The sequence below is a fragment of the Clavelina lepadiformis genome, chromosome 1 (genome assembly GCF_947623445.1).
Source record: "Clavelina lepadiformis chromosome 1, kaClaLepa1.1, whole genome shotgun sequence".
NCBI lineage: Eukaryota > Metazoa > Chordata > Ascidiacea > Aplousobranchia > Clavelinidae > Clavelina > Clavelina lepadiformis.
Genome location: NC_135240.1, coordinates 24,639,303 through 24,654,550, shown reverse-complemented (window position 1 = coordinate 24,654,550; position 15,248 = coordinate 24,639,303). Strand labels below are relative to the sequence as shown.

At 34.8% G+C, this 15,248-nt stretch overlaps 1 protein-coding gene across 2 annotated transcripts; it reads right to left on the bottom strand.

Moving 5' to 3' along the window:
• Positions 1–1,093: 1,093 nt before the first annotated feature.
• On the bottom strand, positions 1,094–10,135 carry LOC143456125 (adhesion G-protein coupled receptor G7-like). Of its 2 annotated transcripts, XM_076955143.1 has the most exons (24): positions 9,705–10,135; positions 9,293–9,470; positions 8,610–8,969; positions 7,963–8,133; positions 7,011–7,055; positions 6,813–6,863; positions 6,674–6,721; positions 6,401–6,442; positions 6,202–6,252; positions 5,571–5,693; positions 5,343–5,431; positions 5,101–5,262; positions 4,940–5,022; positions 4,768–4,880; positions 4,321–4,476; positions 4,008–4,189; positions 3,765–3,920; positions 3,576–3,682; positions 3,194–3,413; positions 2,902–3,020; positions 2,600–2,729; positions 2,314–2,479; positions 2,101–2,203; positions 1,094–1,850 (listed from the first exon to the last, which is right to left on the bottom strand). In XM_076955143.1, the coding sequence occupies exons 2-24, from the start codon at positions 9,366–9,368 to the stop codon at positions 1,763–1,765; spliced, it is 2,841 nt and encodes a 946-aa protein (XP_076811258.1). In that variant the 5' UTR covers positions 9,369–9,470; positions 9,705–10,135; the 3' UTR covers positions 1,094–1,762. The 2 variants fall into 2 exon arrangements, with proteins under 2 accessions (XP_076811258.1, XP_076811260.1); XM_076955145.1 differs by lacking the exon at positions 5,571–5,693 and having other exon boundaries at positions 9,293–10,135.
• Positions 10,136–15,248: the final 5,113 nt, after the last annotated feature.

Sequence of the window (15,248 nt, the reverse complement as noted above, 5' to 3'; positions counted from 1 at the left end):
CTGTATTAAAAAACAAAAAGTTCAGCTGGATTTAATTTTCATTGGGTGATGTTATCCTCCAAACGCAGAAAAGGTTGTTTCTGTAGTTACTAGATGACCAACCCGGTATCACCAATTCCTGATATTTTTCTGCTGCAACAGCGTCGAAACCACACTGCTCTAAATAAAAACCATTTATTATCAAATACTTCTAAAATTTTCAAAACTCTTGTATAGTGATCAGAACCTTGATTTTAGCCGGGTTTAGCAATTAAAAACGAATATTTAAGTTATTTATTGAACACACATTTAGCCTTGACCACAACTAAGCACAGGAAGATAATAAAGATAAGCTTATTAAACGCTGCTTGCCCCATTGTTTCCTAAATAACTCACACGTTTGTATCTGAAATAATCATCCATTAATGTAAATTTTCTAATAAATGTGATTTTAAGCGTCAAAGCCGCTAAAAAGTACAGTTTTGCAAAATATAACCCTGCTGATAATGTGATGGTTCGATTGTTTATATCAAAAGCATACCCGTTAAATGCAAGCTTTGTTGCACAATGTTGAATCCCTTTAAAGCTTATGGTTGACCTATGCTTGCCATCAACTAACTGTACGTGTTTACTAACTATCTGCACTTTCAACCGTTTGACCTTATTTTGGTTTTGTTATTCGAGCTAACCTTCCAACGTCATGGCACCACTGTATGGTTAAAGCTTTGCATATTTTAAGCTTCTACGGTTTTGCCGCTTTTTTCCCGCTCGTTCACGTCAGCGTCTTTCTTGCTATGTCTCGCTATAACAGGATTAGCACCAATCTTTTCGCTCCCCACATTCAATGGCGAAAAGATGAAGCAAAAGATAAAATAAAATTTGTGATCATGAATATCCAAGTTATCGTTAAATCACAATTCATCCAAGTCTGCAAACCAATTTCCTAATTTTACATTAAATGCAGTTAAGGACGGCAATGTTGTTCCCGTTGTTCTTATAAAGCAACCCGTCTGCAGACTCTTGATAATTTCTCAGCGCAGCGAGTTGGTGCCGAAGTGCCTTGGGTGATACGCCTGTGTTATTTATTACCTTTTCAAGTCACCATCGTTCCAAACAACCTACCACGTACATTTTATTTGCAAATTACTCGGCAAAAGTTAAGCTATGAGTTGGCTACTTGATATTGGGAAACACAATTACAAATTTCTATAACAAAGGTGCTATGCAACGTAATTGCTGTGGTGCAATCAATAACCAAAGGCTTTAAGCCAACCTACAATGAAAAAAAAGGAATGATAAAACATGTTTTTGTTTCAACACTTTCAAATTCACACAACTTGCGCTCATATTGTCATCCAGTGTAAATTTATAGCTGCAACCAAGTCAACTGGAATACAAACACAGGAAATTTGCAAGTGATGTACCTATTGTATATAACTTGTTTTGTAATGAGCCGTTTTCCTTTATTCTGCTTTGATATTATACTGATAATAACGTACGAAAAAACTGGTACTGCGGTAACCGAAAAAACAATTCTGTAAAAACGACTCTATGTCGGAACAACAAAACGTTTTCATCTGGCGCATTCAAACAAACATCACAAAGTCGAAAATTGTATCTAAGCTACCCTTTCCAGAGAAAACTCGAAGATAAAATTGAAAAAACTGAAATATTTAAATAAACTCTTCCGTATACCACAAACAAATCACGATAGTAGAATGCAATGTAAAATATTGAAATCTTGCAACTAAATGTCTTTTGTGCCTTGAGCTTTTTCCATTAATTAGGTTCCAGAGATTGAGCTTGCCACGGACGTTATACTCGTTAAAGGATTGCCCTTCTTGTTGAGAGATGAAACACTTGCGGATGAACTACGAACAACGTATTTAAATCGATTAAAAGCAAACCACTAAATTATTATCTTTATAGTTTCTTTTTTTTGCATTTATTTTGCTCAAGGTCAGTTAAAAAACCAAAGCTATAATTGTGTGTTTATCAAGACTTAATGTTAATTATTTTTGTAATAGCAAAACTCCATATTAGCATCCGGATAAAATGTTACAGACCCTTACAACAAAGTTATCTTAACGATTATTTAATCGTTTCAAGACAAATATCTACCTCAGATGTTTCGACATTGGATAAAAGGTTTTACCCAGGACACGTGTGACGATGCTTTTTGTAAAAAATTGTCTAACCACGTAAAGTATGAACAAGAAACATCCTGTAAAACAAAACATAGTTTCGGATACTTAAACCCAAAGACATCAAAATCTTGTCAAAAATGGTTGCTAAATTTGCAGTATGAAGAAAATCAAACAACATGTAGAAAACCTTGCAATGCATTAAAGATGGTGAAAATATAGGCAAAGGCAATGGAAGCATCTTTATTGTAACTTTCGCTGGCTGGTATAGCAAATCCAAACAACCACGTCCCACCAAGTGATACAAAAAGGGTAACAGAAACACCAAGGTTTTTGTGGAAATCTTTTATCCATTCCTAAAGCACAAAAAAGTTTTAGCACCAAAGCGTTGTACAAAATGCAGCTTTTGTAATGTCTATAAATTGAACGTCGTCAAAAGTAAATGCAAGTTGATAAAGAAAACAGCTTATGCTTACTTTGCTTTCTGTGTTTGAGCGGCGAACAAACATTAGCATTATGGCGACATACAATGCAAAATTGATAAATAATATTACAGCAGCAGGGATGATCACAACGTATATTACCAAATCCTTGCGTAACCAGCATCTGCAGTATAAAAATGCATAAGCCTATCTGTACACATTAGGCTTTGTTGCAAGCATAAGTGTGTGAGGCAATCGTCAAGAAAGAAATTGCTAATTCAGAAATGACCGGAATTGTTAAAACCGTTAATAACAAAATTTGTTTTATTTTCATCTGAAGACAATGATCTGCTCACTCGGCATCGTCTCTTGAATAACTGTTTCTGTCAACACCAGCGACTACGCCGACAAACAGTGCTGGCATCATCCAACCCCATAGAAGCGAAGCGGCTAAAACACGTCGAACGTTGACAGTCTTAACGAAAAATAAAATAACAGCAAAAACTTCCATTCCTTAATACATGGCAAGCATAGTCTAATTACGTTTCATAATGTATAATGTTGAATAAAGTACAGGATTCATAACGGTTCTGTCATTTACCAACTAACTGTAACAGAACTAAATCAAGATTTGTCATAAAAACCTACTAAAAATGCGACCACGTAAACGTACAACCCTTCCACCATCATCCAGGCTAAAGAAGCGAGGAGTGAAAAATGGATAAATCCTGCGATAACTTCACATCCCGACCCCTTCACAGATGGTATCTCGCTGATGATCAAGCTGATGTTGAGGAGCAGCAGGGCACTAGCAAGGTTGATTAAAAGCACTGCGGAGCACAACTTTATTTTGCCTCGCCTCGCTTCTCTGAACAATATTGGAAATATTTTTGACAATTAAAAAAGATAGATAGATCAAAAACTTACCAAAGTCTATAGCATGATGAACTCGAACCAGCATGGTGACATATTTAAACATAATGTTAGTTTATTTGTATTTTAAATGTCGTTATCGTTAATAGACGTGTACCGTTTGATTATAAATGTGATCACCAATAAACCCAGGAAAAAAATTGAAAACGATGATCCAACTATGCTAATGACGTCAAGAGCCCGGATGTCTACAGAGGTGGTGGACTTAAAACAAAGAATGTTAAAAATGACAGAATAAAAGTCACACCTTGGAATTTAATGTCGGTTTTCACACACCAAAACTTACAAACAAAGTGGCAAAGTTTGTCAGATGATTGAAATGACATTCTGCAGTCTCGTAGGTTACATTTTGCTGAATCAATCCTTCACTTGACCAAAATCCGTTTTCACTCTCATCCCAAAACACGCAAGTTGCTTTAAAGTTTTCGAGATCTAACCAACTCTATTATCGAAGTGAAGTTCATTTGCAAAACTTTATTTTGAAAACTGTGCTGTGTGCAGTAAGAAAAAGTTTGCAACTTCTGATTACCCGGCTTAATCCCAATCTTACGACGACTGGGTCTTCAAGATTTCGTATCTCTGTGACATTGACTATTCTCGCTGAAAGAATGACCTCTGAACCGATGAAATCATTTCCAGAATTAGCTCCTGTGGTCGTTGTGGCTCGAAAGATTTTGTCATCAGGATAAGCAGCAAAGCTCACACGGTTGTCTTTGAAACGTACGTTTGCATAGACTTAGATTGAAGTACTTTATTCAATAACTGCTTTAAGGTAATGCACAATAAATTAAAGAGTATAAAAGTTAAGGGCAAATAAGTTGTTTAAGATGTATATCTTGTACCTGGACTCTGACTAAATGCTTGGAAGGGTAACACTATATAGGACGAAGCTTCACCATTCGGTTTCGTTTGAAATGTGCTCAACTGATCCGACCGAAATCCAAGTTCGCTAGGTGTCGCCAACGAATTGTACTGGTAACCAATCCCACTTTTTGCCACTGAAGCATATGTTTTGAGTAGTTGAAATACTTTTCATTAATATAATTGAATAATCCATACGTTTCTTTGTTGAATAAATCTGAATTTGCTGTAGTTTAAATTCAGTGGAAATAAGTGCAACAAGTAGCCTGGACCTAAATTAAAAGCCTTTAGAGATTAAAAGTCCTAGTAATCTCAATAAAACTTAAAGTACAAAGCTGGTACCACGTGGATATTTACGTTACTTAATAATATCTATACAGTAGTACGTCTATATTGGGAGCAAATTGTACACTAACTAAGTTATCCACCTGTCTGGTTTGGTTGCAATACTGCTATAGCCACTGACATGCTAACTTCTTCATACACCTCATTACTATCGAGTTCAACTTTTTCACCAACAGTATTCAAGATTTGGATTAAACTGTTTGAAAAACAGAATAAAATTTTTCCGAAGGTGATTTTAGTATGATGGGATTTTACCTATCTGCTTGGCCACTTAGTTGAAATTCCTCCTCAGGCGCCCCGAGCAAATTTCCAACTGTGGCTACAATTGAAGACGAAGTCTAGGACAATTGAAGTAAGTCAAAATTTAGATTATGCAAAAACTGGTTGCTAAAATTTACAAGCTATTTTTGTTTTACTTGTTGATTCAGTGTTTTCGTGTCAACTACGTTTTCCAAAGCTTGCACCGATGTTGTGACGTTATCTGAGGTTAATGTCTCTGGCTCTGACGTAATTATTTCCAGGTTGTCAGCTGCTTCTTGGCGCTCCTCAGTTGAATTAAACGTCACGTTGACGTAACTCTAGCAAGTAATTTGATCTTACGGCTATTAGTACGTTGATGAAAGTTATTTTAGGTGCACAAATCTAATAACTAACATACCTGGGCATTCGTGTCACAAGAAGACAACCATTTCGGTGAAAGCCAAGTACCATTTAGAGAACAGGTTCTGCTGCCATACGGCACCCCGCCTGGTTAAGTTAAGAAGGTAACGTCAAAATTAATTTTAGGGTAAACTAACAAAAAAATACCAATCAATTACAAAAAGATGATTATTTAGAATGAATTTTCTTTAAACGCATTCATATGATTACAATCGTTGTTATTTACTATTGGCGGTGTGAGCTGAACATTTTTCCAGACTTGCATTTGAATATCCTGCTTGTGTCAAAGGAAACGTAACAGCAAAATTTGAAACATGTGGGTAAAGGATTTTGTCATCTGAACAGAAAACTATAACATAAAAGAGAAAATCTGAAAATTTTATCAATTTGCATTATGGCTAAAATCATAAGACAAGTGAAAGCGGCATATAAACGTCTACTTTACAACAGGCACAGGATTTGCATAATCAACCGCATTTATTGTTATACATTTAGAAATCACAAACAAAGCACATTCCTAAATGGGGACCGTGAATTGCTGGTAAAGATCTCTGCAATGCTAATCGCCATTAATGCAGCATCACAGATTTTTTCTGTGCAAGGTACTTCAAAAATGAAACAGACACGACGGCAATATTGCCCGACCAATGAAATGTTCCACTTATGGTGAATGTAAACCCCAGAAATATCAACAAGCTCACGTAAAGACGGAGTTGTTTGACATGTGAACAACTATAGTTGTACTTTTAAGTGTAAATTTAAAATAATGCAGCAAACTTTTTTAGGATTTAGTGTACACATAAGTGAGATAATACATGACGTATAGACGGTAAAGGTAAACAGAAATGTCAGCAAACCCATTGCATTTGTTGATGTCGGTGAAAAGGATGATGTCTGGGAAGTGAAACCTGTAAAGGACATTCCATTTAAAGCAGATGAATCTGAGAGATAGGAAAACTTTAACTGGTTTTTCTTCAAACGTAGCAGTTATACCAATGAAGTATTAACAAAACCACTGTGAGCAGAATTATCATGCGTAGAAGTGTTGAAGCTTACCTCCTGTTGTTTCTTTAGTTGTTGTAAAAGTGGTGTATTCAGCTATAAAAAATAAATTAAATAAACACATGAGTATGTAGATATAGATGAAAAGATAAAAAATGTATGAACCAAGTAGGATACAAGATAACTATAAAGGAAATAACTGTTTGCGTAAACATCATTGCCAAATGCAATTGTAGTTGTTGATGCCTAGTTTTTATAACGCCCCTATTTGCTTATGACGGCAGCAAGCAACCTACTCCGTTTATAACAACAAATCACAAAACTCACTATTTGTGACGACAGAGTTGTTTGATGTATGGGCAATCGTTGTTGTACCTGTCAGTGTAAATTCAAAATACTGTAGCGATAGCATTAAAGCTTTCTTACCATTTTGTGTGCACGTAAGTAAATAACAATCTTAGCATACCGGTTGCATTTGTTGATGTTGGTGTAGAAGATGAAGCTTTGGAAGTGAAACCTGTAAAAGACATTCCATTGAAAACATGTGAGTCTGAGAGATACGAAAACGCCAATTAGTTTTACTTCAAGTAGCAGTTACATGTCAATGAAAAATCTTGAAACAAGCTGTCAGCAGAACTGCCGTACATAGAAGTGCTAAACTTACTTGCTGTTGCGGATCCTTCAAATGTGGAAGAAGTGGTGAATTCAACTGAAGAACATGGATAAATAAGCATAGAAAATAAATAAAAATAAAAATTTTTTTATTAAAAGTTCATTTCAAAGTAGAGTTGCAACATCATTTCAAATTCTTGAAACAAAAACTTAAACGTAACGCAAGAAAGTTAAGCTTAATCTCAATATTATAACGCTAACGTTATTATAACGCTGTATGTCTAGATTTTATGACTACATTATAACGCCTATGTTTGCCATGGATTACAGCAGGTAACCCACTCAATTTATTATACAGTAGGCATTCGTACGAGATATTACAACTGAAACTTCCAACGACAGGTGACTCAATAAGTAGGTGAATAGATGAATCGAACTTCCAGCTCGATTGCCATTTACTGTTGATTAGAAAACTAGCAGTTGTTAGTCTAATTGTTTTGAGACTCCATGGTTCGTTATACTGCCAATGACGATTCACTGCAGGTAATTCTCGTCAAATGAGAATATTTTATATTGGCCTTCAAAAAATTCCTCCAGAGCGACGTATGAAAACATTGGTGTCTTTTGTTTGGTTTAAATTAGTAAATCTAAAATCGCAAAAGCTTCTGAGCCAAGCTAAAGCTATAGAACTTGTCTTGCGTGAGGCGCTTATCATGCGTTTATACTTGAAACAATACAATAATCGTCACCTAAAACAATAATCGTCACCTCAAACAATAATCGTCACCTCAAACAATAATCGTCACCTAAAACTCTACGTCACCTAAAACTTATCGTCACCTAAAATTTATCGTCACCTAAAATTTATCGTCACCTAACACTTTACAATGGTAATTATAAAAGAAAATGAATGGATTCCGTTATGCTCAAGACATACGTTTCTAGAAATTCAAAAATTGTTGCCTTAAATACGATACTTACTATATGATATTAACTGCACTCACCCTTTTTACAAACTGCTTCATCAACAAAAGTACAATCAGCACCACAAGTTGTAGTAACATTAGATCGTGTATAACCGTTTGAACACGATAAATTGGCAATGGCATTGTATTCACATGGTAGGGTACAAGATGCAATTGCTTCCGGGAAGAGGGTGGAATTCAAGCTACATGCTGTAATTGTCGACTAATTTCAAATGTTTCAATAAATTTATTTACCTTTACTTAGAATCTTAGATCATATGGAAATCTATTTGTGGAGTGGCAATTGTAAAAAATGTGAATAGCCGACGTAAAACAATTACCAGAACCTAGACAGTGAAAATCTATTCGTCTCGTTCCCGCAATTTTTTCTATGCGTATGAGTCGTTATTCTAAACACTTTGTTACTAAAATATGAATATATTTTCAGGTAGATGTTTTAACCAACGCCAAATTAAGTAAGCATGTTGGCACGATAGACCGTAGTTGATTGATTGACTGATAAAGGAGCTCTAGTTTCAAAATAGTAGATCTGTAAAAATTAATTAGTATTGCAAAAATTGTTTAAACTAACATGCCATATTGTTTCAAAGTAAGTAGTTTTATATTAATGGGTTCTTCAAATTCTGAAGAACTTCAAGGTAAAATCAGAGACAGAATTAACATACGTTTAACGCTTCGTGAAATTGAAGGTGTGTCAATGGGAAGAAATTCTGTATCAACGCAAGAAACTTCAAAGAAAAGATTTCTTGAGCTCAAAGGTCCACTAACGGTGAGATTGGTTGAAATGTGTTCGGTGCCATCTATGGTTTCTTCGGCACAAACGACTGTATCACTTCCAATGGTAATACTACTTCCACAACTTCCATTGTAAAATGTGGAACCTTCCAATGGACCGTAGTAAGACCATACACAAGAACTAGCATTTTGTTTGCTAAATTTTGCTTCAACAAGCAGACTGGTTAAACCGGTTGTTAAACATGTCGAGCTAGAAGGATTCGTAGTGATTGTTGTAATTGATTGTGTTCCTAAAAGAAAAAGTTTTATTTCAGTAATATATTAATATAAGTAGTTGTAAAATTTTAACTTACAATTTTTCTGTATACCTTGAATTGACTATACCTCTAAAATCGACAAGCTAATATTAAATCATGAAAACTTAAACCAAAAAAAAGATTAAGTAATTCAAAACGTTTGTGACAATGAGCAAACATCACTCAGAACCCATCACGAGCTAAGTGACAAGCGGGTACTGTATAACCATTTCAGCAAAATGTCCAGCTATAATAATTCCTTGTTGATAATATCATTATTACTACTTGGTATCACGTATATAAACTCATAAACCTACCTTGTATAGATAGTGCTGCAAACAGTAGAAAATATTCTAAATTATTTTGAAAGATAATATTCCGATTCCAACTCATCTTAGCTTATCTGTTAGTATACACTTTGTTATTTCCAAAACCTGACCGGTTTTTAAGTTGGAACCACTGAGAGACTTGTGTTTGATGCGATGTTCCATAAACCTTACGATCAGCAAAGCAAACATGAGCTGGTGAAGTGACTTTGTACGTACTACAAACTACAAACAAGTAGCAACTGGAGCAAACTCACATAAAAGAAGTTTTAAAAGCAATAAACTGCGGTCTGAAATTATGAGATAGAAGTCTCGCAGTTGAACAAACTTAAGGGCGCGGTAAAGGCGAATGTGTTTAACGTATACATAAACTTTATGTCCTTGTAAAACGTGTTGGACTTACCACGGCGTCCGGAATTCTCTTGTTATGCAGTGACCATGATCAATAAAGGTATATGACTTGAAAATTTTTACATAGACTTAAATCAAGTATTTAAATAGAAACTGCTTCAAAATCTTGACAAGTGCAACTAAATTATGTGTAAAACTGGCCATAAACTAAGAATTTAAAGTCTTTAGTGTTTCCAGCGAGTTTCTCAGCAAATTATTTTGCAGAGCAAAGTTGTTGAAATATTAAAAGTTAAGAATATGCTTTTGCATTCTTTAAATCCAACAATTTGACCAAGTTGTTTCATGTCTGCATCACTCGATATCACAACATCACCAACAATTCACTGCAAATTACAATTGACTAGATTGAGAAACTTTTAAATCCATTAATAGAAAGCAGGATGATAGAGACTTGTGATACACTAAATTTGCGTAGCAATTATAATATCTATTGGGTCAATATAATGCAGTCGGTAACACATAACCTTTTTCCTTGTACACCTATAATTACCAAAAAAAACTGGAGTTCATCCAAAATTGGCTCACATTCTATGACAAGGTCGTGTTGTAAATTAAGTAAAATCTGTAAAATCGAATGATCGCATTCAACCACCCTTTCATGACGCTGGTAAAAAAAGTTACGCAACGTTTATAGCAAAAGTCATTAAAAGGCTTAACCACTGCTTCTGTTGTAAGGAATTTTTCTTAGACTTGGGCCAAAGACTATAAAAAGGCATAATGATTCAACGCAATAGCGGTTTTCCCATTAGCCAGATGGTTTACTTGCACATATCGAGGCGAGTTGAGTCCATTGCAAACTTGCAACTCCTAAAATATAATTTAAAAAGTAACTTCAGTCATACAAAAACGTTACTCGGTTTGTTCCTTGATAATAATCAGCCAAAAAACTATAACTTTAAGTAAATTTTTTTAACGAGTTTTAACATTTTTCCCAATTTTCGATATCAATTGAAAGCAAGGAATCCAACATAATGACGTCATTTATCACGTTATAAAAAACATCGCTTAGTAACGAAAAGTGAACATTGAACAACGTTTGCAAATACTCCTTCACTCAATGTTTTGCTGAATAATTTAGGAAGATATTCATAAAGATAAAAACACGTAAAAAGGAAACATGCAGACTTACAACATAACCTTTCAAATCAATTTAACGGTTTGTTAATAATTATTTTTAAGTGTTTTTAAATTTTTTTTATGAGATCGAATGCAAAAGTGATCACCAACAAACCCACGACAAAATTGAAAGCAATGACCCTAATACCCAATAACCAATATCGCACGTAAAGGTGCAGGAACTTTGCCATAAATTGAAGTTGGTACAAACAACGCTACCATTTTCCTGTTCTTGATGAGATGTCAGAGAGAATATTCTCACGCATTAGAAATACACATTTTATTCTATTTAAAACAGTTTCTTTAAATGGTTTACTTCACCCAAACCTAAGAAGAACAACACCTAAACAAATAAAACTATATATATACAACAAGGTAAATACAATAGGTATATATATCGGCGTCCTAGAGCTACGCATACCAACTCAATCACTACCTAGTACGGTGTTTAGAGATGTGCAAAGTAAAATGGTTTACTACTGTCGAATAATTTTTTTCGGTTTCAAAATTTGGAATCCTATTTCTGAATTTTTAAAAACAAATAGCAACTATATGCACTCTTTTTTATGAAAAACATTTTGTCTAATAATAGTTGTTCTAGGAAGTTTAATAAACTCCAAAGAAATTATTGCAAATAACTTTATATCCGAAATGGAAAGATTGGCCATGATCAGTTAAATAGTCATGGTAAGGTCGTGTCAGATCCTCAGCCTGTGATAAATCATTGCTCCACATCAATGTGCAGCGGTTAGAGCAATATTATGTAACTCAAATCGAACTTCTTTAAACGCGTGTGTCAATGCACATAAACTCTCCACATTTTGTTTCTTTGGTGCGATGATGATGATTTTCGTCGTTACGATTAAATGCTTTTGATTTCACGGTAAGCGGTCGCGTTTGCGAGTGGCGTTACCCACCGCATATAACGTAGCTACTGTAAGTCTGCATGGGGAGGATTGTTGTCATCAGAACAGTAGCAGTTCAAGAAATGAGAACGGGATATTTCTATTCTATAAGGCAATTCAAAAATTTCTATTCCTAGTTGTGATGAAGTATATCAACGTAATAAGAACTTACTTTCACATTTAGGAATAAACGACCATGCTGGTCCACTGGAGCTCAAATATAGCAAGAGGCATCGAACATTTCTTCCAGCAAGCCGTAACCGGGATCACAAGTTAATCTACAATGATATATAATCATTTGCTACAACTTACCAAAGTCAAAGGAATGTAAGAAATAAATGAAGTTATAGAGTTAATAGAACATAACTAAATGTTGTGTACTGTCTTTAGGTGACTGTTTAACTACAATAACTAAGTGCAAGGGGTCATTAACCTGCAAATGCTATTGAGCTGATTGTTGTTACTGCACGAGAGAGTGCCAAATGAACTAACAAGTTGAGCAAAATCGCATCCAACAAATTGGCACGTTTGGGACTAATTGCGACCGACTATCGGTCGCTATGATATGTCATTGCAATCAATTTGGTGTGAAATAAAAAATCATATGGATTAAGTAATAATAACAATCAGCATAGGTAACCCAATTAAATACTTTCCTTTTGTATTTCTATTTGTTCACAAAATATGGGTTGCTATTATTACATAAGCGCTACTATATTATTTATTATCGGCATTGTATTACATGTGCTATTACACTCACTGCAAGTTATATGTGTTGTTCCCAGCAAGTTATATCCTTCATCGCATTGGAAGATGCAGATACTTCCAATCGATATTCCACTGCACCATCCCGATGGAAAAGAGTACGTTTAGGAGGAAAATCGTTTTCTGAAACTAAAACAAAACGATTAATTATAATTTAATTATATAAGCACTTGTTGGATTAGAGCACAAGCGTCATTTCTTGCAGCGCGATTGTCAGATGATGATGATTAGCCCCAAGGCAAAAGTTTATCAAATGTTTACAAAATAAACAATTATTACAGTTTTGTGACATGTTAAACAAACAAAGCTATACGGTATTGTTAAGTCGAACTTTGTTAGTTAAAAGAGAGTAAAAAGTATATTCAACCGGTGAAAGACACCCACTTATTCAAGTTGGGGTTCGATTGTTGCAAATAATTGCTCCTTCTATATCTGAGCACGTCTTGGTGTCCGACACATCAAGTGTCTATCCTAAATATTAACAAACTATTTACTTAACCAGTTTCTTGCTCTTTTTTCGAGTTTTTGGGCTAAATATAATAATATTTGTTATTTTGTGAATTACGGAAACGCACTTACCTGGTTCACATGTAAAATGGCAAACTGTCCCCACTTCCTGAATTTCTTCGGAGAAAACATAACGTTTTAGCCCAAACTTTAAGGCCGAAATTGGCTGACACAAAAAACCATCACTTCTGCAAGAAACATTATTTGCAGGCTTTGTTATAAACTTTAACTTTCTGACTAAAATTTAACTGAAGTTTTTTTGTGTTAAAGGTGCTTTAAACGTTGCTGCCGGTGCTATAAAGTGGCAAAAAGGCTTCTGGTGTTTACCATCATTTCCTGGTTTATTCAAACAAAATAATGCGCTGGCACTACAGGCGTCGGTGTCGCAACAGCATCTGCAGACAGAGTTGCGGAACGAGGGTTCTGAGCGATGTTAGGCAAAGTTTTAAATTTCTTATTTGTTTGTAATAAAAATTAAATAAAAAGACAGTGCAATAAAATTAAAATAAAGACTTACTTAGGACCTTCCCCATCGATTGGCGAGCACGTATCGACATACCTGTATGGCGTCATTCTCACATGCTAGAAGTTGTTTGCAAAATTTTGTAATCAAGGTTCTTAGGTGATAAGTTTATATAAGGTTTTGACAAGACAACTAAAGAAAAAACAACTTGCAGATATAGATACGCTTTAAAATATGACACCGGTTAATTTGCAACAAAACAAAAGAGATAAAAATTACACCCTTTAACCATACAAAGAAAAGAAAAATGTAAGTCAATGCAACGGCTATGAGCTTTTGGAATACGTTACTTCCTTGCTAAGACACGTCTTTAATTTACCGTTTAAGATACAAGCTTCACCGGACGATTGGTTGAAGCAAGTCCAGCATTGTAAGCCTAAGGAGCATAACACTAAGATTGAAACTAACCTTCGCTTAATACTAAAAATGTTATTGCGGTATCGCTATAGAAGCTGATCTTCTAAACAAATTATTGAAGCGACAAGGAACAAACTTTGCTTAACCATTAGGTGCATTTGGTTGCACTGATACAGTGTACATTCTACACTACTTTTGACGACATGTTTTGTACATTAAGTGCGATCCTTTTTTAACAAAAGAGTAATATTTCTAAACGTGTTTATTTTGAATTGCAACGGCAGCTACAAGAGAAAACTGGAACCCACAAAATACTTTCAATGTTAAAAAGCAAACAAAAAGCTAGAGACGATATTAACTAAAGCAATTCGAAGAAAACAATTCGAATATTTGGCAATGTTTTTGGTTATTACCGTGTTTACGAGAGCATTGGTCTACTGCTGACAACTTGAGAATTTTCGTCAGGTTTATTGTCTGATTATAATTGTATAAATAAATGCCACGTCTTCCTAAAAACTTTCGTCCGATTAAATCGCCGGTTTAGCAAGATCAAGCAAAAAAGAAGATTTTTACAAATACGCATATTATAAATGTAAAACTTAACCAATGGTAATACAAATAGATGCATAATAATTTTTCAAATGTTTTCCTACTGCAATCTTTATGAGTTATCACCATTACATTAGCTAAATTTATAAAGTTGAATAATTGAGCGGGAAATTTTCATTCACAATAATTAACACATTGTCTAGCAAACTTTCAACAGAACAGAAATAACCCCAAAAATGTTCGCTTCGTTACATGACGCAAGATAACATCTACAGTTCGAGCATATGAATAGAATATACTTGTCAGGCGGATGGTTCTTTGACCTGGTGTACGTGAAATTCTATGTTTGACAGCTTAGATGGCAATCAAGGACCAAAAATTAGTTATGAAGCTCTTCTTTCGAGATTTGAAGAAAGGTTAAGGCTAAAATCTCTGACAAAAATGCCACTGTATAATCACAAGGAACGTCTGTGCTCTATGTTTTGCCAACGCTATTTATGCGAAGATGGAAAGGCTTAATAAACTTTCTGACAATATGCTAAGAAAAAGAAAATCTTTTGTACAAAAACGTAGTCACTGGCATTTCAAATCTTTAATGATGTCGAGACAACTCTTCATGTGGACGATTAAGCTGACGGGAATATCGTAAAAAAACACCCGAAATTATGAGATGAAGATGGTAATTAAAAGAGTGACTGTAGACAAACTGGCGTCTTTTTCACGAATTCAACTCACGCCTTTAATCCGACACCCAAGATTATAATGGCATCTGCGTCAGAAATGACGCAGTTTTTCATCCATAAATAGACGTTTA

Excerpts from the sequence above, each read along its gene's own strand:
- LOC143456125 (XM_076955143.1), bottom strand. The coding sequence starts at position 9,368 with ATGAGTTGGAATCGGAATATTATCTTTCAAAATAATTTAGAATATTTT. Across the intron at positions 5,263-5,342 it reads CTTGTGACACGAATGCCCAG|AGTTACGTCAACGTGACGTT; the intron begins GTATGTTAGTTA and ends ATTACTTGCTAG. Across the intron at positions 2,480-2,599 it reads GCTCAAACACAGAAAGCAAA|GAATGGATAAAAGATTTCCA; the intron begins GTAAGCATAAGC and ends TTTGTGCTTTAG.